Source organism: Salvelinus sp. IW2-2015, linkage group LG15 (assembly GCF_002910315.2).
Source record: "Salvelinus sp. IW2-2015 linkage group LG15, ASM291031v2, whole genome shotgun sequence".
Taxonomy (NCBI): domain Eukaryota; kingdom Metazoa; phylum Chordata; class Actinopteri; order Salmoniformes; family Salmonidae; genus Salvelinus; species Salvelinus sp. IW2-2015.
This window is the reverse complement of record NC_036855.1, coordinates 41,108,312-41,135,836: the sequence shown is the minus strand read 5'-3', so window position 1 is coordinate 41,135,836 and position 27,525 is coordinate 41,108,312. Positions and strand designations below refer to the sequence as shown.

The window sequence follows — 27,525 nt, the reverse complement described above, 5'->3', positions numbered from 1 at the left end:
GTGCTCTACACACAAAATCGAGTCGATAAAACTTCTCTGCTTGAAAACTCTACAAAAAAAAGAGACGTTATGAGTGGGCACCTGTGGAGCTCTGCCCAAGCAAGGCATTTCATTCGTTTGACGTGTTGTTAGGCGTCATTGATTTATACTGGGTTTCCACCCATTTTTAGCTGTTTTCTGCCATTGACTTCCCCAGGCTTTCTGTATAGGGAAGCCTGGTTCTCGACGAGGCTACGGTTAGGTTTGTCTAGGGTTAGGGTTGAGGCTAGGCTTAGTCTTGAGCTGGGATGTGGACATGAAGCTAGGGTTGGGGTTAAGGCTAGGATTGTGTAGTTACTGTATATCCATGATCAGCGTGACTCTCATTCTTCAGCTCTCTGACTTTCTTCATCTTTCGTTCTCTCGCTCTCTTCCACAGATCCACATGAAGACGATGCCAGCTGCCATGTACCGCCTGCTAACTGCCCAGGAGCAACCTGTTTACATCTAGTGATGACCTCCCTCTCCTACCCGACATCTGACCTCACCCCCTGATGATCTCACTCCCTGATGACGTCACCCCTGACCCCCAGCATCACTGCACCCTCTATGTGTGAGCAACTCCTCCCCCTCCCTCAAACCCCAGATCACCATTGGAGACTGAAGCTTCTTAATCCTTACAAACGGACGTATCACATGCTCTGGATTACTATTTTATCCAATCTGATTGTTTTGCTGTGGAGAGTATAGTTTGGCTGAAAAAGACAGCTTGTTCCAGCCCCTCCCATACTGAGGGTTGCTTCCTGAACTTCCCACTGACCTTCCCTTCATTCCCATGTTTCTTTCTCTCCCTCTCTCTGTTTCTCTCTCTATCCCTCTCCCTCTCACTTTCTATCGGTCTCCCTCCCTTCTCTATCCCTCTCMCTTTCTCTCCCTCTCTTTCTCTCACCGGCTGCACTCGTCTGATGTAATGTTGAATACTTCTGTGTTCTCCCACAACACAAACAAAAAGAGAGGGAGTGTGAAACTTGCTGATAAACAAGTGTTACTACTCTGAACAACAAACTCCTATCACTCCTCGTCATAACATGCCATGCCTTCCGTCTAACGTTAATGAATGTCCAAGCAGGGAGGACTTTTCCCGACTCTGGAAGTCCACCAGGAAAGATAAAGAAAACCAAACGTTCCCATCCCACTTTTTTTTTATTTAATTTTTTTTAAGGCTGAAAATTCCAAGTTTCTCCACGCCCATCTGTTTTAGTCAGACCTCATCAAGCGAAGGCTACACTATATAGAGCAAATTATTTAAAACCTTCCAAAGGAATTCACATTCCCTTCTGAAACAACATGCAGTCCAGGAAAAACAGTTCTACAAGGCTGGAGGACAGCCTTGTTAGACCGTGTTTAGACAGAAGCCAGCCCTGAAATGGGAGCTTTTGAAAGTAAAATTTTTATTCTACCTATTGCCAGGACAACAAAATAACARGGGTCTAGTTCTCACATGGAATTAGCATTAATAGCAAAACGCTCTCCATCCTCATCTTTCCCTTCAGCATCATCTTGAACWGAAAACTATGATTAGGTGACAACAGAACTCACAACCACGGAAGGGGAAAAAAACAAACATTTGCTAATATTTTTTCAAAATCGGTTCGGCTAATCACATACTATTTCATCAAAACACCATATGTCTTAAGGGTTTACAGTCACTCTGAGACCAAAGCTTAAAGTAAATGCCCAGTGTTTCCAGATTTCTATGAAATATGACCAATAATTACAATATGAGTGAAATGGTTTTCGTTTTAAAATTGGTATGTTAAAAAGTAGCTTTTCTGTGTTGGAATGGTGTGGGCGTACCCCAACAACAGAATAGTGTGGCCGTATACCGGTCATTAAAAATATTCACGCAAGTAGACTGCTGATTGACCAGTTCAGCCTCCTCTAGACAGCTGATTGGCCAGCTCATCCTCCTCAGGGAGATATGTCTATGAGAAAATAGTTTGTTTGAGATACAAGTTTGAGGTGGGGTTTTTGAAGTGTTTTTGTCTACAATTTATGCTTTGGTCACATAGTCAACAACATTATTTGGATATGAGTTAACAGCATATTAACTTTTAAAGTGAGATTTTAACTGGGTGGTTACTTTAAGCTATACGTTACATTTCACATAGGTTGTATCCCAAATGGCACCCTATTCCCTATAGTGCACTACTTTTAAGCAGGGCCCATAGGGCCTGGGTCGAAAGTAGTGCACTATGTAGGGGATAGGGTGCCATTTGGGACGCCACCACAAAGGTTCTGTACTATAGGCTCTGGTGGTGGAATACAGTAGACGCTAAAACTGTTCAGATCCATCTTAGGCTGAGGAGAGATAGCAGAGATCAACCAGATGTGTATAGAATACCTCAGACTTTGGCACCAAACTGAAGTTCAGGATTTAATATTTTTTTGCGATCAGGACAGTTGGATTAGATTGTGTTACAGTACAACCTTAAAAACAACCTGCAATGAAATGATTTTATATTTTCATTACCAAGGATTTTACATTCCTCTGTCTTATTTAATATTTAAAAAAATGTCTTGAATATAATCTGCAATATTTATGCCAGAGTATACTGTAATTCTGTTTATAGGTCATAATATTGCATTTGGATCTCAATCTTTATACTTGAAGGATGCTTATCATAGTACAAGAAATGGGTCATTAGTTTGTTATTTAAAAAACATGATTTATTATTTTTAGATTTTATTTTGTTATCTCGCAAATGTGATGAAATGAAAGTACTTTGAGTCAACATATCTCATCTCCCTGGTGTACATGATTCACAAGTCCTCAAATGTATCTCTGTTGAAGTGGATAGAAGTTCCCCTCCTGTTTATGTTGGGCCCTGCTGCCTTTCTGACTAGAAGTGATTAATGAGGCTACAGTGTTTTGAGACTAGAAGCTCGATTCAATCCTTATCGGCGAATAGCAACTTGACATTTAAAGGTCATTTCTGATTTAGCCAACATATGCAGCATTTACCGTGAATTCAGTCTCCGCGAACGCAGGAATAGTGCCTTTACATTTCAATCGCGCTATAGCGCCGAACTTCGGCGATACGGATTGAATCAAGCCCTAGTAACTAAAGCAAGATGRGACGACTTACCACTGGTAATGAACACGTCAACCACAATGGAAGCATTATTATGTAGTAGTAAATTGATGAGCAGATGCTCTGATTATGGCCTTGCTGTAGGAGTGTCAGCTAATGCAGATGATGGATTGACAATGGGAAGGGATGACTAATGTTGACGTTATGATTCCTCCTCTATAACCACATATCCTCCATTTCATTGATCTGTCTGGCCTGCCGTATACATTTCATAACCTATTTTCTTCACAATGAGAAATAAGACTCTTCTCACTCTAGCTCTACTCTGTGTCTGTAGCTTACTTAAGAATCAGATCTAGTTATTTTAGAATGTTTTAAAATGTAATTCTGAAATGTCTAGAACTCTAGACAATWAAAAAAAAAAGAATTCCAGGAAGCTTCCACCTTGTTTAACGTGAATGAGCTTTGACCTCCTGCCCAGACATTCTCTCCCTCACTTCGTGTCTCCCGTGTCACTTCCCGCTTGAGACACGCCCCCTCTGGATTCGTGTTTACAAACTGTCATGGGACAGTTTCCGGGTTTCGGAGTGGACACTTATGACGTGTGTCATAATAACACCTCTGTAGGAGGGACACATTCTGTTGCGACACCTCTGCTACACTGACTTGTGGAGGGGACACACATTATGACGCTACACCTCTTGCTAGTTGCTGTTGGAGCACCCTGCCGCCTGAGCTTGTGTGCCAAACGTTGACCCTTCCCCTCTGCCCTACTCTCCCCTCTAAACCATTGATTGTTCCAAATGTCTATTCTATCTCCCCCCTAAATCAAATTTTGGCCTTATTTATTACTGTACTTATGACATTGAACTACTAAATGATACTGAAAAAGTTGTTCCTGTACGGTTGACCACATGATGTTCTAGCATGGTTTATCTATGGAGTCACCGGTCGGTCGGTAATATGCTGTATCATTCCTGCTTCTAGTGTGTGTGGTGTGTAATGACAACTTCTTTACTCCATGTTAAACCAAAACCAGCTGGACTACATAATATATACATAAATATATATAAAGGTATATATACTTCTAATGGTTATTTGTGTGTTTGGATTGACCATATAAGCAAGCTTCAATGAATAACAAGTAACGTGAAAAGAGAATACAGACTGATGGTCAAGGGCCCTTAACGTGACTCTGAAAGAAGTGGTTTCATATGAACTAGAGATGGAGTTGATTGTGTGAAAAGACATAACTGTACATATTTGACTAGCGCACAAGGTCACAAACACAGTATTGCGATAGACCTCCCCCGCAAGAAAGTTGTACTTTGTAAAGAGATGGGGAGCAAACATGCACTTGAGTAGATGGTGACTGAGAGGTGGGATAACTAGTGTTTATAATGCACTGTCTTGAATGTAATTAATCTTAAAAAAACACTTTCTGTAAGGCTATGGCAATGTTTATTTATTTGCTAGCTTTTCTGTGATGTTACAGTTATTGAACTACATTACCTTACCAGAACTGGAATGTTTGTAACGGTATTTACAACAATAAACTACTTGCAAAAGGACAGTACTGTTGTCACTTTCTTTTTTAAGGAGTGCGGCAGTCCCACTCCTTTTTTTTTTTTTTTTTGCTTTATTGAAGAGGTACTACAGCGTGGAAGAGTGAGTCAAAGGGCAGTGGGCCCGATTCGAACCCATGCCGACTGGCATACATGTGTGCCGGGGTCAGCGGCTGTAACCACTGGACCACACAGACCACTTTCTGTTGCCTTTAAAGGCCAGGATTCAATCCAAGGCGTGTTATAGAGCAATGCACTGGACAGCCGACAATGTGCCTTTTTAAAGGTAATTAAGCTTGGGAACATCCGCAGCATTTACCATGAAATGGCATCTCAGCTAACATTAGGGACATTGCCTTTAAAATGCACATTGTCGCTGTCCAGTGCACTGCTCTATAATGCGCATTGGGTTGAATCCCAGTCTAAATGATGCAGTTTGATTTAATGAATTGAAGCTAAATGTAGCATCCCAAGACTAAACACCCTTGCATTGCATGACCAGTTTAATTCATATTGAACATTTCAAATGTACATGATTTGGAACATTACAGGCAGCAGGGGTAGAACTGAATTTTCCTGGGTAGATAGTGAAGTGTAGAGAGAGACTCTTCCTTCCATAGACTCTCACATGCAGTTCTCCTTCAAGTTAGGCCTAAATTCAAGCGCGATTGACATTTGAAGGTAATCTTCAATTGAGGAGACGTATCTGGCGTTTACCGCAAATGTGGAAACATTTCCTTTGAAAGATGCATAGCCGAAAAGGGGCGATTGGATTGAATCTAGCTCTTATTGTTCAGTGCAAAATTGCTGTCTAGCAGGGTCGTGCACAGACTGAAGAAAAAAAATTACTTTCGTAATTTCTATCTCGAAATTCATTCTAACTTTTTTTGTTTGTTGCATAAGTCTATTTATTTCTGCAACAACACACTCATCAGAAAAATACATGATTGACTATGGGAAAATAGGGTGAGGATACAGCTGATCATTGTTAAACTGCTAGTTTGCTAGTATGATTTATTTTTTACTGATTGTGATCAATAAATGCTCTTAAATTATGAAATAACTTCATAACAGAATATTCACAATCGTCTAGCTCATGATACAGTATATGGCTGGCTAGTGACATGTGTGGATATTTTAGTATATGGTGGTTAGCTACAGACTACCTGTGTTGCTGCTGCACGTGTCAGCCAACCAGACTGATGATTATGTAAATCAAGTGGCAGGGCAGACTGGGAAACAGGCGTGCCCAAGCTCTGTACAAGGCAGACCAACATGCGCAATCAACAGACGGGGTGGGGGTGGCGAACTTAACGATGACCTGCGGGCAGTGGGTTCAGAACAACATCGTCAAAAACTGTATACAAAAAAACAAGTATACCGCCACCCAAAATGGGACTTGGCGAGTGGGAGGGCAAAGGGACAGGTGCTTGACACAGGTACACTCCTATCTGTGCACATGCCTGCTGTCTAGCCATATGTTCAGTGCCAATCATTTCAGAACAGGTTGTAGCAAAGAATAGTTAATGYGAAATATTCTCTGACGATGCAAACAACATCTGTACTGAACATATACCGGTAAACTTCAACAATATTAGCACAGCACAAATAACAATAAAACACATACAGACACTCATACACAACCACACACTCCCATGCAGCCTTTCCAAAGGCTAATCCTTGCAGTCTGTGGGACTTTTCTCCACTAGCTTTAGCAGTGGCAGTCCCACACCTCACCACTAGTAGGAGCACTTCACTTGGAGTCAATGGGCTGTTTTCCCCCAGTGGACCATACCATTATGTCTTCGCTAGGGAGGTTTTAAGATGAGATAACAGAGTTCCATCAGAGCACAGTTTCCCTGAACACTCCTATGAGACTGTGGGGGCGCTCGTGGTGATCCAGGAGTGACCCCGCCCGTGACGTTGACCTAGAACCCACCCTAGAACCCGCTCTAGACCCAGCTCTAGACCAGGACCTGGAGCCAGAGCCACCACCCTGCCTGTCCTCTAGCGGCTGCTGTTCCGCCCAGGTGAAGGTGCTGAGGTCCCCACAGCTCCCGAGGTGCAGCAGCCCGGGTCTCTTCCGGAGGGGCTGGGGCAGGGTCTGGGAGGAACAGTTCAACAGGGGGGCACTGGGTCTGGGGAGGGAGAGGGGCTGGAGGATAGCTGCTCTTTCTGATACTGTGATCACCTGGAGAGGAGAGGAGGATATAATGGTCCAGTTTAAAGGGATAGTTCACACAAAAATTCACACAAATGTATCTCTTCTTATCTCCTCTTTCTCAACTACTCATCCTTCTCACCCCTTCTCCCTCCGTCCTCCACTCCTCTACCTGTTCTAACTGTTCTATATACCTTCTATCTGTTCTATGCAGACCTGGGCAGAAAATAGTTGTATTTTGTAGTTTATTTGAACTTTTCAAATACTTGAACTAGTCGAATATAGTTTATATAGAGTTTAAACTAAAAGGCAACTATTTTCTTTGATATTCATACAGGTCTCAGAAAACCAAATCATCTTTGAAAGTATTTTGAAAACCAAAAGCTACAACAGTTATTTGAATTTCTCTAAATATATTATCATTAGCACATGGTTTGGAGGGCTCTCAAATATTAATCTTATTATAGCATATAGCCTACAATTAAATACACGAGGGACATGGAATCAACTCAACGTTAGAGTAAACCACTTTTGCAGCTTCAAAATGACTAACAAATATATTTTCATAATGAGTTAGACACTTAATAGAGTAACACTTGACATCAAGTTCTTATATATAGTAACTTTGTGATTATTACAATAGCAACATTGTTGTTACATATGACTTAGGAAATTGCTTTATAATTGCATAATAATGGATTTATTACATAAGTGGAATAAGTAACAGTCACTATTCCTCTCAGCTCATTATGCAATTAAAATACAATTACCAAAGTATTATGTAACAACATGCTAATAACATGTTGCTCCAAAAGTAATTACAGCTTTATTACACAGGCACAAGAACAGTTTAATGTTAAGTGTTACTGAGAACACTAACAGTAACAAAATATGGCTAAGTGTCGAAAGGAAACAGAATATCCCATATAACAAATATCAACTCCAGCCAAGGTAGAAAACGTGTTAGTTTGTATTCTGAGTAAACTATCCCTTTAACTATGTTATAGTGTGTGTTTGAAATAAGCAGATGGACAAAGAGGTTAGAAGTTGATTTAGCTAAGAATTCAACTTGCTATTTGCAATGTTTTCAAATGGCTTTTGTATTTTCGGGTATTATTAAGTTAATTGCAGCTTCTTACCTTTTCTGTGGCATGTTGAAAGAGTCATACAGTAGTTGAGCGTCACAACGTATTTATACTTATCTTAGCAAAATAGAATTGGTTAACTCAGCGTTTCCAAAACTCTGTCCTAGGGACCCCAAGGAATGCACAAGCTGATTCAAATGATCAAAGCTTGATGATTAGTTGATTATTTGAATCAGCTGTGTAGTGCTAGGGCATGAACCAAAATGTGCACCTCTTGGGGTCCAGAGGACCAAGTTTGGGAAACCGAGTCTGGGTTGAGTGTCACAACTTATTTATACTTATCTGTACAAAATATAATTGGTTAATTGGTTTGACTTGATTATGAACACCTGGGGCAATAGACATTCAGGAGAATAGATATTTACAGAATGTTCAGATAGAAAAGTATTGTGTAGATCAATATGACTAAGATAGATTGGAGATTGTGTTAGATATTCATTCTATTTAAATCTTCAACATGCAGTGGCAGATACAGCCCTGCAATTAGTTGAAGCCAGCAAATCCAATAGCTTCATAAGATCTGTATTAAAAAAAGTATATATTAAATCATATAATTAATAATATATTAAATAATTAATAATATATTACATAATATAATAATATATTAAGAAATATTAAGAAGTTGTGTTCTCAGAACTGTATTTAAATAGTTTAGAAAAAGTAGTAACTTTCTGAGATCTGCATTGAAATAGTTTTATAAAGTAAAAGTCATTTGTTGGGATCTTTATTCAAAGAGTTGTAGTCCCCTTCAAAGTAACTATTTGTTCCCCCATTTATTTTTTTAAAAATGATACGAAGCATAGGTAAAACTATAGTTGTCCCAGGTCTGGTTCTATGTAGCCTCTACCTGTTCTTTTAGCTTCTACCTGTACTATGTAGCCTCTATACCTGTTCTATGTAGCTGGCACAGCGTACGGCCTCCTCCATTTGTTTCTGGTCAGAGCACAGCACGCTGCGGATGCTGTCCACCAGTTCCTGGACCTCGGGGGTCAGGCTGCAGTGGGCCGGCTGCTCCAGGAACCTACTGACCAGCCGCTGGGTGTGTCTGTAGCTCTGGTAGTCCACCATGGAGGAGGGCCGGGGCCGCCGAGGGCCTCTACCTCCCTGCCGGAGGGTCACTGTCTGGGTCCGAGAGGACTGGGCGGCCAGTGCGGACTGGGAAGTCTGGGTGGAAGTCTGGGTGGTCTGCGTGGCCGCCTCACAACTTAATACTGAGGAGGAGAGGGTGGTAGGGGCTTAGTGTGTCTGTAGACTGTCATGCAGTGGGACGTCTGTTGGAAGCATTAGCTATGCTTCAGTTTTGCAAATTACAGGGTTACCACTATCCCTATGAGGGAGACACACACACACACACACACACACACACGTCTTTATTGCAGTCATGCTGAGTAGATGATCAGATCTCACTTCTAACGAATCAAACACGACATTAGCCTAACACCCTATTCCCTAAAATCCATGAGATTGAAACAAACCTGTGAGGATCCAATTACGTATGTCAATACGAAGACCAACACAGCAGTAAACCTACAAGTGGCCCACGCATCTGGTAAGAGAGAAGATTATATTGTACACATTTGTCTATGTTAGTTTTCAATGTCCTGTACATTTAGTGTTTTTAGTCCTGTACATTTTGTCTTTTTAAGGACTTAATCTGTGTCCGGGACACCGGAATTATGAGTTTTTGACGTCAGTAACTCCACTCCACCATGTTCAGCCCCTGCATCATGTTCAGTGATGCAGGGGCTGGTCAAAAGTAGTGCACTCTATAGAGAATAAGGTGCCATTTGGGCACAACTAAGCATATATTTCACTAAAAAGAGAAGACGTTTTACAATCTGAATTCCTTGTATCTCTTGTTCCAAAGACATTCTGAAGAATTAAAATTAGTAAAACGTCTTTGGAGTTATGATTTACTATGAATCATTCCTGTATGATTCATAGTTACGGTGCTTCCAGGGCAATGTTTGTAATGTGTGAGTTCCCTCAGGCCCTATAGCAAGGTCCCTGGCTCTCAGCTATGGACTGCTGTGTGTTCTACAAGTTACTCTCAACATCTCCTTGCGTCTGGCCGTCTGAGTCAACTGACTTCTATGTATAGTGTGTGTTTTTTTAAATTATAGGCCTACATACTGTATAGAAAGGTAGCAAAATGAAGACAAAGACAAATCACTTGCACAATGAAGATAAATAACACAGGACCAGATAGCAGTTGCCACAACCTGACCAAAGAGAGACAAGCTACAACTACTTCTTAGCCGGCTAGGTGAGTAATAAAGTGTCAAATGTGTGTGTTAATGTGTCGGGTGAAAGTAGATTTAATTTCTACCCGGTACGGTACCTCCTATGTGTAAACGCGCTTGCATGTGCACAATTCTTTTTGGGGGGGGGGGGCTAAACATATGCTACCAGAATTACATACAGAATCCCAATTAATTTAATAGCATCTGTGGGCCTAGTAGTAAACATTTGTCATTTAACTTTTCAAATGTATTACCCTTTAATGTGGCAATAACATAACCAGTCATGATGTTTTCATCTGAATATCAAATACTGAAAAGGTTCCTGGAAGCCTGGCTACCTTCGCACGTTCGTCCACTCTAAAATAATTTCCGCATCCATAGATGCGGAATGATGTGCACCCATCATTTGAGGAATGGAAAGAGATCTGTAACAAAACACCAAAAAAGAGTAATGAGGAGGAACTTCTTGATGCACTGAAAGCCATTAAGTCATGGAAAACTCCAGGGTTGGATGGCATACCAAACCTTTTTTGATATACTCAGAGGACCGTTATTAGCATGTTTTAACCACTCCTACAAAAATGGTAGATTAACAAATACTCAACAAGAAGGTCTGATTTCATTACAAAGTTAAACAGGCCTATTTATATAATTCATATTAATTCGGAGGGCAGAAATTATTCAATATTAAAGCATTAGACCTCTCACTAAAGGCGTCAGTCATACAAAAGTTATACTTAAATTCAAACTGGTTCTCTAGCAGATTAGTAAGAATATCTCATCCCATGTTGAAGAATTGTCTTCTTCCCTTTATTCAGTTAACAACCTCTCACTTTCGGTTATTTGAAAATGAAATAATCTCCAAAATATCGCTATTTTTAAAACAAGCCATAGATGGTTGCAATTTCAGTTTAATCCACGAGAAAAGACATAACAAATAACAGAACAAATATTGTGATTAAACTCAAATATACTAACTGATAAAAAAACATTATTTTTTTATTTAAAAAAATAAGTATAATCTTTGTAAATTATATCATAAATAGGACTGGTGGAGTTGTCACACATGCAGCTAACATAAATATATGGAAATGTCTACTCTACCCAAAATTACAACCATCTAATTGCAGCATTACTGCAAAAATGGAATAGGCAAGTGGAAGGGGGGAAAGTTAGGAACTTGTCTGTTGGCCCTGCATTAAAGACCAAAATTGGTTAAAGAAAACATGAGTTATCTTGAATAAAAAAGTATACCAGTTTCATTTAAGGACTGAAAAATTGCTAAATAACTTTTTTATGTACCGATTCCATGGCACATGGTTTATGAAGTGATAAGCAAAACAACACTGGATTCAAAACTTTGAATTTATAAAATTTCAATTATTATACAAAATTATTGCAACCAATATAATATTATTTATATGGGGGATACAACCATCCCAGCTCTGCAGATTTTGTTGTGAAGATCATTTGTTTTGGTACTATCCATATGTAGCTTGTTTTTGGTCTTAGGTCCAGGAATGGTTGAAGAAGTGCAACATTTACCTGGAGCTAACTCTGCAGATAGCAATACTGGGTGATTTGAATAGACACAGTCAATCGATCAATGATATAATAATACTTTTAGCAAAAAAATATATATTTTGTTTCAACTTCACAGCAGTTGAAAAATATATTGCAAATATATTTTTTTTTAATGGATGGTGTTAAGAGATAGATGGGAGATTAAAAACAACAAGATAACTAATGTAAAATATACTGTATCCGTAAAAATGTATATAGATTCAGAACTTTTGTGAAACAGCACAGTTAAAAATATATGGCAACATAGAAATCATAGAGATAGATGGAGGGGTTGAGAGTATCTGAATGATGGGATTAAAAACAAACAAAAGATAACTATTGTAAAATACATTGTGTCCGTAAAATGTATATAGTATGTATAAACTGGAAGTAGAAGTCTAAGTGTTGTTGTCCATTTGTTAATTCCAATTAGGAATTATTATTCCAAAATAATAAAGGAAAATATATTTTTAAAAGATAGATACAGTTGAAGTCAGAAGTTTACATACACCTTAGCCAAATGCATTTAAACTCAGTTTTTCACAATTCCTGACATTTAATCCTAGTAAAGATTCCCTGTTTTAGGTCAGTTAGGATCACCACTTTATTTTAAGAATGTGAAATGTCAGAATAATAGGAGAGAGAATGATTTATTTCAGCTTTTATTTCTTTCATCACATTCCCAGTGGGTCAGAAGTTTACATACACTCAATTAGTATTTGGTAGCATTGCCTTTAAATTGTTTAACTTGGGTCAAACGTTTCAGGTAGCCTTCCAAAGCTTCCCACAATAAGTTGGGTGAATTTTGTCCCATTCCTCTTGACAGAGCTGGTGTAACTGGGTCAGGTTTATTGGCCACCTTGCTGCACACGCTTTTTCAGTTCCACCCACAAATGTTCTATGGGATTGAGGTCAGGGCTTTGTGATGGCCTTTCAGGTTATGTCGATATAGGACTTGCTTTACTGGGGATATTGATACTTTTGTACCTGTTTCCTCCAGCATCTTCACAAGGTCTTTTGCTGTTGTTCTGGGATTAATTTGCACTTTTCGCACCAAAGTACGTTCATCTCCAGGAGACAGAACGCGTCTCCTTCCTGAGCGGTATGACGGCTGTGTGGTCCCATGGTGTTTATACTTGCATACTATTGTTTGTACAGATGAACGTGGAAAGGCACAGTCAACTTAGTGTTTGTAAACTTCTGACCCTCTGGAATTGTGATACAGTGAATTATAAGTGAAATAATCTGTCTGTAAAATATTGCTGGAAAAATGACTTGTGTCATGCACACAGTAGATGTCCTCACCGACTTGCCAAAACTATAGTTTGTTAACTAGAAATTTGTGGAGTGGTTGAAAAACGAGTGGTAATGACTCCAACCTAAGTGTATGTAAACTTCCGACTTCAACTGCATATACAGTGTCAAGAAAAAGTTTGTGTACCCTTTGGAATTACATGGATTTCTGCATAAATTTGACATACAATTTGATCTGATCTTCAACTAAGTCTTAAACTAATAACACACACATTATTATATTTTTCTTGTCTATATTGAATAAATCATTTAAACTTGTCACAGTGTAGGTTGGAAAAAGTATGTGAACCCCTAGGCTAATGACTTCTCCAATAGCTAATTGGAGTCTGGAGTCAACTAACCTGGAGTCGAATTAATGAGACAAGGTTGGAGATTTTGGTTAGAGCTGCCCTGCCCCATAAAAAACACTCACAAAATTTGAGTTTGCTATTCACAAGAAGCATTGCCTGATGTGAACCATGCCTCGAAAAGGGAAAGGGTTACAAAAGTATCTCTAAAAGTCAGTCCACGACAAATTGTCTAAATGGAGAAATTCAGCACTGTTCCCTAGGAGTGGCCGTCCTGCAAAGATGACTGCAAGAGCACCGAGCAGAATGCACAATGAGGTTAAGAAGAATCCTAGAGTGTCAGCTAAAGACTTACAGAAATCTCTGTAAGATGCTAACATCTCTGTTGACGAGTCTACAAWACGTAAAACACTAAACATGAATGGTGTTCATGGGAAGGCACCATGGAAAAAGCCACTGCTGTCCAAAAAAAGCATTGCTGCTTCAGGGCCAGGACAGCTTGCTATCATCAACGGAAGAATGAATTCCCAAGTTTATCAAGACATTTTGCAGGAGAACGTACTGCTATCTGTCCGCCAATTGAAGTTCAACAGAAGTTATGTGATGCAACAGGACAACAACCCAAAAGACAGAAGTAAATCAACAACAGAATGGCTTGAACAGAAGAAAATACATCTTCTGGAGTGGCCCAGTCAGTCCTGACCTCAACCCGATTGAGATGATGTGGCATGACCTCAAGAGAGCGGTTCACACCAGACATCCCAATAATATTTCTGAACTGAAACAGTTTTGTAAAAAGGAATGGTCCAAAACTCCTCCTGACCGTCTGATCCGCAATTACAGAAAACGTTTGGTTGAGGTTATTGCTGCCAAAGGAGGGTCAACCTGTTATTATATCCAAGGGTTCACATACTTTTTCCAACCTGCACTGTGAACAACACAGTGTTCAATAAAGACATGAAAAATAATAATTGTTTGTGTGTTATTAGTTTAAGCAGACTGTGTTTGTCTATTGTTGTGACTTAGACAAAGATCAGATAAAATGTTTTGACCAATTTATGCAGAAGTCCAGGTTATTCTAAAGGGTTCACATACTTTTTCTTCCCACTGTATATACAGAGCCTTCGGAAAGTATACTTTTCCCACATTTTGTTAGGTTACAGCCTTATTCTAAAATGTATTAAATAGTCCCCCCCCCCCCCATCAATCTACACACAATACCCCCATAAGACAGAGCAAAAACAGTAAAAAAATAAAAAAAATAAAACATGTTTTTAAATAAACCGGAAATATTACATTTACATAAGTATTCAGACTCTTTACGCAGTACTTGTTGAAGCACCTTTGGCAGCGATTACAGCCTCGAGTCTTCTTGGGTATGACACTAAAAGCTTGGCACACCTGTATTTGGGGAGTTTCTCCCATTCTTCTCTGCAGATCCTCTCAAGCTCTGTCAGGTTGGATGGGGAGCGTTGATGCACAGCTATTTTCATGTCTCTCCAGAGATGTTTGATAGGGTTCAAGTCCGGACTCTGGCTGGGCCACTCAAGGACATTCAGAGACTTTTCCCGAAGCCACTCCTGCGTTGTCTTGGCTGTGTGCTTGGGTCATTGTCAGGATGGAAGGTGAACCTTCGCTCCAGTCTGAGGACCTGAGCGCTCTGGAGCAGGTTTTCATTTGTACTTTGCTCCGTTCATCTTTGTCTCGATCCTGACTAATCTCAGTCCCTGACGCTAAAAAACATCCCCACAGCATGATGCTGCCACCACCATGCTTCACCGTAGGTGCCAGGTTTCCTCCAGACGTGACGCTTGGCATTCAGGCCAAAGAGTTCAATCTTGGTTTTATCAGACGAAAACATCTTGTTTCTCATGGTCTGAGAGTCTTTAGGTGCCTTTTGTCAAACTCCAAGAGGTCTGTGATGTGCCTTTTACTGAGGAGTGGCTTCCATCTGGCTTCCGTCTGGCAGGTTATTCCATCTCCACAGAGGAACTCTGGAGCTCTGTCAGAGTGACCATTGGGTTTCTTGGTCACCTCCCTGACCAAGGCCCTTCTCCCCTGATTGCTCAGCTTGGCCGGGCGGCCAGCTCTAGGAAGAGTCTTGATGGTTCCAAACTTCTTCCATTTGAGAATGATGGAGGCCACTGTGTTCTTGGGAACTTTCAATGCTGCAGACGTTTTTTGGTACCCTTTCCCAGATCTGTCCGTCAAAACAATCCTGTCTCGGAGCTCTACGGACAATTCCTTCGACCTCATAGCTTGGTTTTATACACCTGTCAGCAACGGGTGTGGCTGAAATAACCAAATCCACTCATTTGAAGGAGTGTCCACATACTTTCGTATACATAGTGTAAATAGTTTAATAGCCTACAGTTTTTTTTGGCACCTTTGTTTTAATTATTGTCATAGGCTCATGTTCAATATTTATTTTGCCGGTACTACTATTTCAACCCTGGTGTGTGTGTGTTTGTACAGTGTACGTGCGTGTGTGTGTGGGAGATCAGCTAACAGTGCACTCCATTGAAGGGAAAGCAATTCATTTTTTTTCTCAACTCTGTATGAAAGGACGGAATAAGTTTAACTCCAGCTGGTACTTCTCCTAAGAGCATAACACCTGGGAGAAGAACAGATGTCCGAAGAGGGTAGCAGACCTGGTGATCAAAAACAGCAGAGGGGAACAGGTGTGTGTGTGTGTGTGGGTGTGTGTGTGTGTGTGTTGTGTGTGTGTGTGTGTGTGTGTGTGTGTGTGTGTGTGTGTGTGTGTGTGTGTGTGTGTGTGTGTGTGTGTGTGTGTGTGTGTGTGGTGTGTGGTGTGTGTGTGTGTGTGTGTGATGAGAAAGATAGAGCGAGAGACTTTCAAGATCTTTCAAATCAGAAGTGAAACAGAAAAAAAGTCTATATTAATTGCCTTCAGTGCAGTTGTATCATAACGCAACTTTTACTCTCTTCTTTCACTGTTTGTTATCAGTCAGTTCTTCAACACGTATTGATTGGTCTGACTGACAAGGATTCTGAGGGAAACCAGGAAATGGTTACATCAACAATGTATATCAAAATATAAACGTAAAAAGAAAATCGACACTGTCATTCGATTGTCGGCAGAAGGTAAGTCTCTTTACACATGATTAAGGATAAGTTCAAAGGTCATCAACAGTATACATGGTTTGTAGGTTCTGGAGTTCCGGACAGCCTAAAAATGGAGGTGGGGAAGAGGAGGACTGTGTCACCGTTCAGCCTGCGCATCAGTTGTACAGCTGGAATGACCTACCATGCATCAAAAAGGCAACATGGATCTGTGAGATTGTTTGTCTGTGGATCAGCCAGTTACAGACACAGACACACGCATGCAAGCACACACACACACACACACACACACACACGCAGGCAGGCAGGCAGGCAGGCAGACATGCAAAAATGCACGTACACCCACGCATACATCCTTTTAAATACAGTAGTTTAGAAATATAGCTTTTTAATGCACTTTATAACATACCAACATGTATGTTTTTCTTATTTCTTGTTTAATGAATTCATTACAATGTGAATTGACATTTCAAGTATTTGCTTCTGCTCTATTGCTGAGTGAATATTAAACAAACAAAAACATCTGTTGCATTTTATCATGTAATCCCACTATAAAATCTAATGAGCCATGTTTTTTTTGCCTCCCTTCACTGTCAGAAGGAATAAACATTTGCTGTTTCCTTTCTTGCAAAAACTGTGGTCTTGTGTGGCTCAGTGGTGGATCATGGCACTTGCAATGTCAGCATCATGGATTTAACTCCTGCTGGGGCTCGCCCACACTAAAAATGTACGCACGCTTTGGATAAAAGTGTCTGCCAAATGGTATCATATTAAATGTGAATTTGTGCAAGGGAAATGTTTGTACATGTAGTCACAATCTTTAGAGAATGAGGAGATTCTAAACGCACGCACGCACACAGAGACTGTAGATTTACTGACTGTGTGTGTGTGTGTGTGTGTGTGTGTGTGTGTGTGTGTGTGTGTGTGTGTGTGTGTGTGTGTGTGTGTGTGTATGTCCTTGAAAGAGACCAGTTTCCAGTGAATCTCCCGCAGAGAGTGAGAGATGTGTAGACAGACAGACACGCGCGCGCGCCTGCCTTACCTTTGGCAGCCAGGTCCAATAGTACAGGGTCACTGTAGGAGCGCATGATCCTCTGGCGCTGAGACCTCCTGACGGGGGGCACCGGGGGACCCTGGGGGGGTCTGGCCTGGAGCAGGGGGGGTGATGGGGGAGAGGGGTAAGACGGCGGAGACGTGGGCACTGCAACAACCGTCGTCTGGGGACCAACGTCTGAATCACAGGAACAATAAACACAATTAGGAGGACAGGGGTAGAGGAGCACTAAAACAGGCACACATAATAAGCACAGAGTCAACCAGTTAGAATAGGGGTGGGTAAGGAGAAGGAGGTGGGTTGAGGGGTAGGTGAAAGTGGGACACCAAGAGAGACGTAATAAACCCAGTCAGAGGGAAAGGGAGGGGTTACAGATTCATATCGAGTGTAAATAGGGGTCATAAACCAGTCGCTGATACACCTGCGTTTCTTTAGGAAACTCCCCAAGCTAATGTTGTTACTCTATCCTTAGGAAACTCCCTCGAGACAATATTTAATGAGAACCATGCATAAACAGCTATACCTTCTCTATGCGTAGCGCTCACTCCTCTCTTGCCCCTCTTTAACTCTGTCTTTCTGTCCGTTTTTTTCCTTTCTTTCTTCCTCTCCCTTAAGTGTGTGTGGTGAGACAAATTATACCAGGGTCACACCCAAAGCTCCATCTCTATCACACAAGCATTGTGACCTTAGAAAGGGAAAGTTACAATTTGAACCTTCAAGGTGTGTTTGATCATAATGTCTCTGTCTGTCTGACATTTTCTCTCCTCATCTTAATCTTCTCAGTTTGACAAACGTGTCTCTCTACTCTAAAATAGTTCCAGACTGGGAGTGAAACTACACATTTCACAGAGATTAAAGAAAGGGAAGAAACTTTCCTACCCTAAGCTGAAGGAGACTGAGCTCGTGAGAGCTCGATAGAGGGTGGGTGGGGGTGGTGAATGTAACATCTGAGACTGAAATAAATGTTCTTATAATACATTGATGGCATAACTGTCAGTGGGTGAATCTATGACGGAAGGGCAAGGTTATGTCCCATTCATCTGACTGGGACAACTATAGCAGTACACTGGGATACAGTAACTGTAGCAGTACTTTCACTGGATAACTATAGCAGTACATTCACTAGGATAACTATATCAGTACTTTCACTGTAAGTTAGCAGTAACTATAGCTGTAATGGGATAGCTACAGACAGACATCCTACTAGCAACAGGACTCTCTCATTAAGGATCTCGAGTGCCGCAGCGGTCTAAGGCACTGCATCTCAGTGCTAGAGGCGTCACTACAGACCCTGGTTCAATCCCAGGCTGTATCACAACCGACCGTGTTTGGGAGTTCCATAGGGCGGTGCACAATTGGCCCAGCGTCGTCCGGATTAGGGGAGGGTTTGGCTGGGGAAGGCCGTCATTTTAAAATAAGAATTTGTTGTTTACTGTCTTGCCTATTTGAAAAAAAAAAATAAATAAAAGGATACAAGTTCGAGGATACTTTGTCAGGACACACAGGTTTAGCTTTTTCCCAGGCTCACATGTATTAATGTGAATTATGATGGTGGAAAGAAGATATGCGAGATTCATACCGAGGTTTGAACATGTCCATTCACAGGATGCCCTGTGTTTTGCACATAGTCTGTAATTTATAAGTAGGGACAGTTTTTTTTCTTAACTGGCATTTCACCTTTACTTACTCCTTTAACTGGCATTTTTTTTCATAACTGGCATTTCCAGCATTATTCATTAGGTTTGCTGTATGGGCTCAATTTCACGCAATATGTATTGAATTGAAAAATAAAATAAATCGTGAACATGAAAAATAAAGTTGAGAATGTAAGCTTTACATTTCCGAGGACTGGTGAAATAATGGATGTTGAAATCAAAAACCAAACAATTGAAAGCAAAATGTATAGAATTGTAAACAAAAACAGGACATCAAAAGCAAAACCACAAAACTTGTAAGCAAATCATTTTGTAAGTCGCTCTGGATAAGAGCGTCTGCTAAATGACTTAAATGTAAATGTAAATGTAAATTTTAAAGCGAGAGCAAAAATCTATGACAAATTATAATATATTTGAAAATGAATGAAAAAATCGTTTTCGGTTCAACTTTCCCATGTACTTTCCAGCATGTACTACCTTTTGGTTATGCTACTCGTATCTTTTGTACCTGTTGTATTCAGCGCACGTGACAAATAAACTTTTATTTTATTTGATCAAACAACAAGCTCAAGAGCCTATAGTTTGCCAAACGTTACTGGAACTTTCCATGGGACCGGATTCTATGGTCAGATGAGACCAAAATAGATATTTTTGGAAACAAACACCAGAAGTGGGTTTGGTGTAGACACATTTACTAAGGGTGCCAATATTAGTGGAGGACACTGTATTATTATTAACATACTTTTCCCCATCTTAGCTACTGTTGTATCAATATCTTTTGACCATGACAGTTTACAATCCAGGTTACTCCAAACAGTTTAGTCACCTCAACTTGCTCAATTTCCACATAATTTATTACAAGATTTTGTTGAGGTTTAGGGTTTAGTGAATGCTTTTAGTTTTTTTAAATATTTAGTACCAACTTATCCCTTGCCACCCATTCTGAAACTAACTGCAGCTCTTTGTTAAGTGTTGCAGTCATTTCAGTCGCTGTAGTAGCTGACGTGTATAGTGTGGAGTCATCTGCATACATAGACACACTGGCCTTACTCGTTAGTAAAGTTTTTTTTTTTTTTAAGTAAGTGGCCTAGACAGCTGCCTTGGGGAATTTATGATTCTTCCTGGATTATGTTGGAGAGGCTTCCATTAAAGAACACCCTCTGTGTTCTGTTAAGACAGGTAATTCTTTATTCACAATATAGCAATGGGTGAAAAGCCATAACACATACGTTTTTCCAGCAGCAGACTAATGATCGTTAATGTCAAAAGCCGCACTGAAGTCTAACAAAACAGCCCCACAATCTTATTATCAATTTCTCTCAGCCAATCATCAGTCATTTATGTAAGCGCTGTTCTTGTTGAATGTCCTTCCCTACAAGCGTGCTGAAAGTCTGTTGTCAATTTGCATTGAATCTGGTCAAACACAATTTTTTCTAAAAGTGTACTATTGGTTGGTAACAGGCTGATTGGTCAGCTATTTGAGCCAGTAAAGGGGGCTTTACTATTAGGTAGCGGAATTACTTTTGCTTCCCTCCAGGCCTGAGGGCACACACTGAGGGCTTAAATTGGGCTTAAATTAATATAGCAAATAGGAGTGGCAATATCGTCCGCTATTATACTCAGTAATTTTCCATCCAAGTTGTCAGACCCCGGTGGCTTGTCATTGTTGATGGACAACAATACTTTTTTCACCTCTTCCACACTTACTTTACAGAATTCTAAATGACAATGCTGGTCTTTCATAATATTTGTATTCACTGTTAATGTGTCGGGATCCTTCTCTTGCATGGCACTCACTGCAGACTGTGGGACATTCACGGCCATCTCACTTCTTACTCCTTCAGCTATTTTCACTGCCTCTACATAGGAGACCTGCTGGTTAATATATAAATATATGTTCATATAAGGCTTAAACATATATTTATATATCTGTAATTTACATATAATTAAATACATGTACATACATGTTAAAATATCTGTCAATATATTTTTTACATATGGGCCACGTTGTCCTATGAATTTTAATATCTAATAAAATATCTTACACTGTGGTTGTGTTTTGGTTTGTTCAGACCTCTGACGCCATACCGGTTAATGCACTACACTACACTACTCTGCCCAACCCAGTACTTGTCCCACCTCTCTCTCAAGCTTTATTACAGTATGTCGGTCCATCAATCCATCCATCCTTGTGTCCTACCTCTAACTGAAGTACCCGCCTCTGAGCTGTTATTCAACTCTTCTGTCAACTCTGTCAGATCCGTCACGGGAATCTGAATCTCTGTCTCCTGAAGATAACATAGTCATTCGATATTATACTGTAACTGAAGATTGGGAGACATTAATAAACCACACAGTTATGAAACAAACGATAAAAGTAATTATCCAGGGTTGGGGTCAATTCTGAATTGAGTTGTGAATTGCCATTTAATTTCAATTCAATTCTTGAATATGAATTGGCCACACCCCACAGGAAGCAGAATTCATAGAATTTGAATTAAAGGAAGTAGAATATAATTCATTGAATTAATTCAGACTCAAATGCCTTATTTATTCTACACATCACTGTCGCGCCCTGATCTGTTTCACCTGTCCTTGTGATTGTCTCCACCCCCTCCAAGTTTCGCTTATTTTCCCCAGTGTATTTATTCCTGTGTTCCCTGTCTCTCTGTGCCAGTTCGTCTTGTATGTTTCCAAGTCAACCAGCGGTTTTCCCATTCTCCTGCTTTTTGCATTCTCCTTTTTCTAGTCCTCCGGTTTTGACCCTTGCCTGTTTCTGGACTTTGTACCCGCCTGCCTGACCATTCTGCATCCTGTGTCTGCATTTGGGTCTCACCTTGTGCCTTGATACATCACCATAGAAATGTTTATTTTGACATCACGTATGGTTATCAATACCATGTAGCATAAGGTTGTAACATTTTTGGGAATGCATTCTGGGAAACATTTCTAATGCATTCTGGGAAATGTATTCTGATATTGAACAAATATTAACTATGAATTATAATAGACAACCTACAACATGTTAGAATAATATATATATTTTCTTTTTAGGAGAATGAGTTTTAGAAATATAAAACACATTCTCTTAAATCAATTTTCTAGAATTATAGTGGCCTGGAAATATTCTAACATGTTGTGGGTTGTCTATAACAATTCATAGTTCCCTTAATGTTTTTAAATATCAAAATACATTTCCCAGAATTCATTATATCAAACACTGCAGTATGGAAGGGAACAATCTAATATCATGACAAAGAAAAAATACTGTTATCAATTATAGTGTCTCCAGAAAATATTCAATATTGACTTTTTCCACATTTTATTTTTACAGCCTGAATGTAATATCCCATAATGTCAAAGTAGAAATGTTTTTATTTGACATTTTTACAAAACAAAAAAATGAAAAGCTGAAATGTCTCGGGTAGGGTTGTTGCGGTGACCGTATTACCACCAAACCAGCGGTCACAAGCCATGAAGGCAGTCAAATTCCACATGACCGTTTAGTCACCATAATTAGGATTCTCCAAGCTCTCATGCTGCTGCTGGTCATTAGTAGCCTACCAAACTTGCTAACTGCCTTGTACTCAGCATTCTATTGTCCCTCTAATCACTCTGACATCTATACAAATATTTTTGAAAATCTAATCAAACACTTCATGAGAGCCCATGAGCTCATGTTGCGCAACATTTCTATAGGCTATGCAATCGCGGGAGAAAACAGACTGATGGCCGCTAATAAAAAGAGGAGGATCCCATCAGCGTTCTATAGGCTAGGCCTACTATATTTATTTCTCAACTTTCCTAATATTAAGCATATTGCTTATATTTACAACAGGAGTATAGCCTATTTTGCTGGCATGAGAATAAACCACGGGGAAAAGCGTCTTCCATTCGCTATTTACAGTTGAAGTCAGAAGTTTTCATACACCTTAGCCAAATACATTTAAACTCAGTTTTTCACAATTCCTGACATTTAATCCTTGTAAGAATTCCCTGTCTTAGGTCAGTTAGGATCACCACTTTAGTTTAAGAATGTGAAACGTCAGAATAATAGTGGAGAATTCTGATTTATTTCAGCTTTTATTTCTTTAATCACATTCCCAGTGGGTCAGACGTTTACATACACTCACTTAGTATTTGGTAGCATTGCCTTTAAATTGTTTAACTTGCGTCAAACTTTTTGGGTAGCCTTCCACAAGCTTCCCAGAATAAGTTGGGGGAATTTTGGCCCATTCCTACTGATAGAGCTGGTGTAGCTGAGTCAGGTTTGTAGGCCTCCTTGCTCGCACACGCTTTTTCAGTTCTACCCACAACTTTTCTGTAGGATTGAGGTCAGGGCTTTGTGATGGCCACTCCAATACCTTGACTGTGTTGTCCTTAAGCCATTTTSCCACAACTTTGGAAGTATGCTTGGGGTCATTGTCCATTTGGAAGACCCATTTGCGACCAAGCTTTAATTTCCTGACTAATGTCTTGAGATGTTGCTTCAATATATCCACATAATTTCCCTCCTTCATGATGCCATCTATTTTGTGAAGTGCACCAGTCCCTCCTGCAGCAAAGCACCCCCACAACATGATGCTACCACCCCTGTGCTTCACGGTTGGGATGGTGTTCTTTGGCTTGCAAGCCTCCCCCTTTTTCCTCCAAACATAACAATGGTCATTATGGCCAAACAGTTCTATTTTTGTTTCATCAGACTAGAGGACATTTCTCCAAAAAGTACGGTCTTTGTCCCCATGTGCAGTTGCAAACCGTAGTCTGGCTTTTTTTATGGCGGTTTTGGAGCAGTGGCTTCTTCCTTGCTGAGCGGCCTTTCAGGTTATGTCGATATAGGACTCGTTTTACTGTGGATAGAGATACTTTTGTACCTGTTTCCTCCAGCATCTTCACAAGGTCCTTTGCTGTTGTTCTGGGATTGATTTGCACTTTTCGCACCAATGTACGTTCATCTCGAGGAGACAGAATGCGTCTCCTTCCTGAGTGGTATGATGGCTGCGTGGTCCCATGGTGTTTATACTTCCATACTATTGTTTGTACAGATGAACGTGGTACCTTCAGGCATTTGGAAATTGCTCCCAAGGATGAACCAGACTTGTGGAGGTCTACAATTTTTTTCCTGAGGTCTTGGCTGATTTCTTTAGATTTTCCCATGATGTCAAGCAAAGAGGCACTGAGTTTGAAGGTAGGCCCTGAAATACATCGACAGGTACACCTCCAATTGACTCAAATGATGTCAATTAGCCTATCAGAAGCTTCTAAAGCCATGACATGTCATTTTCTGGAATTTTACAAGCTGTTTAAAGGCACAGTCATCTTAGTGTATGTAAACTTCTGACCCACTGAAATTGTGATAGATTATTTCACTTAAAATTCATTCTGTCTGTAAACAATTGGAAAAATTACTTGTGTCATGCACACAGTAGATGTCCTAACCAACTTGACAAAACTATAGTTTGTTAACAAGAAATTTGTGGAGTGGTTGAAAAACGAGTTTTATTGACTCCAACCTAAGTGTATGTAAACTTCTGACTTCAACTGGAGGTGCATAGATGACATGTATCTTTTCCGCTGCCCGTTTCGATACAGGTGCATGATAATGGTCCATTCTAAATCTAAACAAATGTCACACATATACTATTTAGTATATATTTAGTATATGTAAAGACAAGATTAAATCAAGAATATTCTGATTGGTGAGAATATTAGCCTATCACTTGTGAATCATATATTATCACTTGGAATGAAACAATGCCTTCACAACTAAAGGGGCCCAAAAACGTATTTAAAGTAAGCACATTAATCCGCTTTACAAGGGGTGTGGAGCCTAACTGGCATATATAAGCAGCGCACCTTTACAATAAAAGCATTATATGCATAATTGCATTTGTGATCACTTTTGATAATGGTTTTCTACGCTTACAGCCTATTAACATGAGCACATCGCTGTGCTTATAATGCGAAGAAATAGCATAATAGTTTATCAACATTTTAAGCTAATTGTTCTGATCTGTTGCGTCAGCCACATTGCATAAAACTGTTTTTTTTATGCTAGTGGTTGTATTAATTTGGGATCTATCGCATCCCTCAACTGTCCCAGACTATGTTTATAATATTTATTTATTGCATAGAATAGATCGACTTTTGTACTATGAGGGAGAGTAGATTGACATAGGCTAGTGCTTTTGCTGTTTGTTAGGCCTACTCAACTTTTTGGCTGACAGTTCTTCCAATATCTACAATATGCACCTCCGAATTGGATAAGGACGCACGCAATTGCGTCCCCGATCACGTGCCGGAGAGCAGTGTGAGTGAGGGACGCTTCAGATTGCGTAGCACACTCAGGGAGAAGGACACAACCGAGCACTCCGGTCCGCAAAAGGCATGTTTTCTTGTCAAATTGTGAATGAGAGACTATTGGAGTGTGTACAGCCTGCGCAAAAAAACAACGCAGAGCTCATATGCCTTTCAAGCGATTTTTTTCATCATTAGAATCATGCAGCCTTACAATGTATTAAACATCAAAACATATAGCCCGACGTTTGTAGAACAACTAAAGTTACATTAGTAACTCTAAATGAATCATATAGGAGTACCTATTTCTTTATTAACAGCTCCACACAGAATAGCCGCATGTGCGCACTCCCTCAAATCGTTTGGAGAAAATATTTACATTTTATTCAGCTTTGTTCAATTGTATTCTTCATACTATAAAATATTATAAAATAATGCCAATCTATAGGCAAATCTTGTCTGCTAAATGAACTAGTGTATCCCACAGCCATTAGGCATAGCCACATTAGGAACTAACATAAGGACAACTCAGAGTATGCAATTATTTTCTTCTGAAATAGACTACATTTTCTTCATATCATGCTTCTATAGACATGTCTAAAATAAATAATGGATTTATTGTGAAGGTTTAGGCTATATTACATGGCTTTATTAGACTAAAATGGCTTGTAGGCTATGTGTGGAAGCCAGGAGATGCTAAATGTGTTTATGTTCATTATTGGTCAATTACCGTGAGACCGACAGTTATTTGTTTGACAATCACCGGCTGACGGAATTTCGTGACTGCCACAGCTCTAGTCTTGAGTCAATAAGTATTCAACCCCTTTGTTATGACAAGCTTAAATAAGTTCAGGAGTAAAAATGTGCTTAACAAGTCACATAATAAGTTGTATGGACTCACTCTGTGTGTAATAGTGTTTAACATGATTTTTTAATGACTACCTCATCGCAGTACCCCACACATACAATCATCTGTAAGGTCCCTCAGTCGAGCAGTGCATTTCAAACACATATTCAACCACATTCAAGGGTGTGAAAACTTACAGTACCAGTCAAAAGTTTGGACACACCTACACATTCAAAATTAGTTACATAGATGTTTTATGACAAAGTGAAAACATGTTTTTAGAAATTTTAGCAAATTTCTTCAAACTAAAATACAGATATCTCATTTACATACAGTACCAGTCAAAAGTTTGGACATACTCATTCAAGGGTTTTCATTTATTTTTTACTAATTTCTACATTGTAGAATAATAGTGAAGACATCAAAACTATGAAATAACACATACGGAATCATGTAGTAATCAAACAAGTGTTAAACAAATCAAAATATATGTTATATTTGATAGTCTTCAAAGTAGCCAACCGTATCACAACCGGCTGTGATTGGGAGTCCCATAGGGCGGCGCACAATTGGCCCAGCATCGTCTGGGTTTGGCCGGTGTAGGCCGTCATTGTAAATAAGAATTTGTTCTTAACTGACTTGCCTAGTTAAATAAAGGTTAATAAAAAAAAAAAATGATGACAGCTTTGCACACTTGGCATTCTCTCAACCAGATCATGAGGTAGTCACCTGGAATGTGTGTGCTTCCTTCTTAATTCGTTTGAACCAATCAGTTGTGTTGTGACAAGGTAGGGGTGGTATACAGAAGATAGCCCTATTTGGTAAAAGACCAAGTCCATATTATGGCAAGAACAGCTCAAATAAGCAAAGAGAAATGACAGTCCATTATTACTTTAAGACATGAAGGTCAGTCAATCCGGAAAATATCAAAAACTTAGAAAGTGTCTTTAAGTGCAGTCGCAAAAACTATCAAGAGGTAATGATTAAACTGGCTCTCATGAGGACCGCCACAGGAAAGGAAGACACAGAGTTACCTCTGCTGCAGAGGATAAGTTCATTAGAGTTACCAGCCTCAGAAATTGCAGCCCAAATAAATGCTTCACAGAGTTCAAGTAACAGACACATCTCAACATCAACTGTTCAGAGGAGACTGCGTGAATCAGGCCTTCATGGTCCAATTGCTGCAGAGAAACCACTACTGAAGGACACCAATAATAAGAAGAGACTTGCTTGGAC

The 27,525-nt window shown here is 39.8% G+C and overlaps 2 protein-coding genes across 2 annotated transcripts in view; one reads left to right on the top strand and one right to left on the bottom strand.

The window, feature by feature from the left end:
* The window catches only part of apba1a (amyloid beta (A4) precursor protein-binding, family A, member 1a), a 127,898-nt gene extending 123,253 nt beyond the window's left edge, over positions 1–4,645 (top strand). Inside the window, 1 exon segment of the mRNA XM_024002381.3 lies at positions 419–4,645. Coding sequence (XP_023858149.2) covers positions 419–490 — 72 coding nt within the window. The 3' untranslated portion in view covers positions 491–4,645.
* Positions 4,420–27,525, bottom strand: part of fam189a2 (family with sequence similarity 189 member A2) — a 58,178-nt gene continuing 35,072 nt past the window's right edge. Inside the window, exons 7-10 of the mRNA XM_024002383.2 lie at positions 21,346–21,433; positions 17,479–17,667; positions 8,834–9,156; positions 4,420–6,830 (exon numbers count right to left, since the gene is read on the bottom strand). Of these exons, the coding sequence (XP_023858151.1) occupies positions 6,483–6,830; positions 8,834–9,156; positions 17,479–17,667; positions 21,346–21,433 (948 nt within the window). The 3' untranslated portion in view covers positions 4,420–6,482. The remainder of the gene's footprint in view (positions 6,831–8,833; positions 9,157–17,478; positions 17,668–21,345; positions 21,434–27,525) is intronic.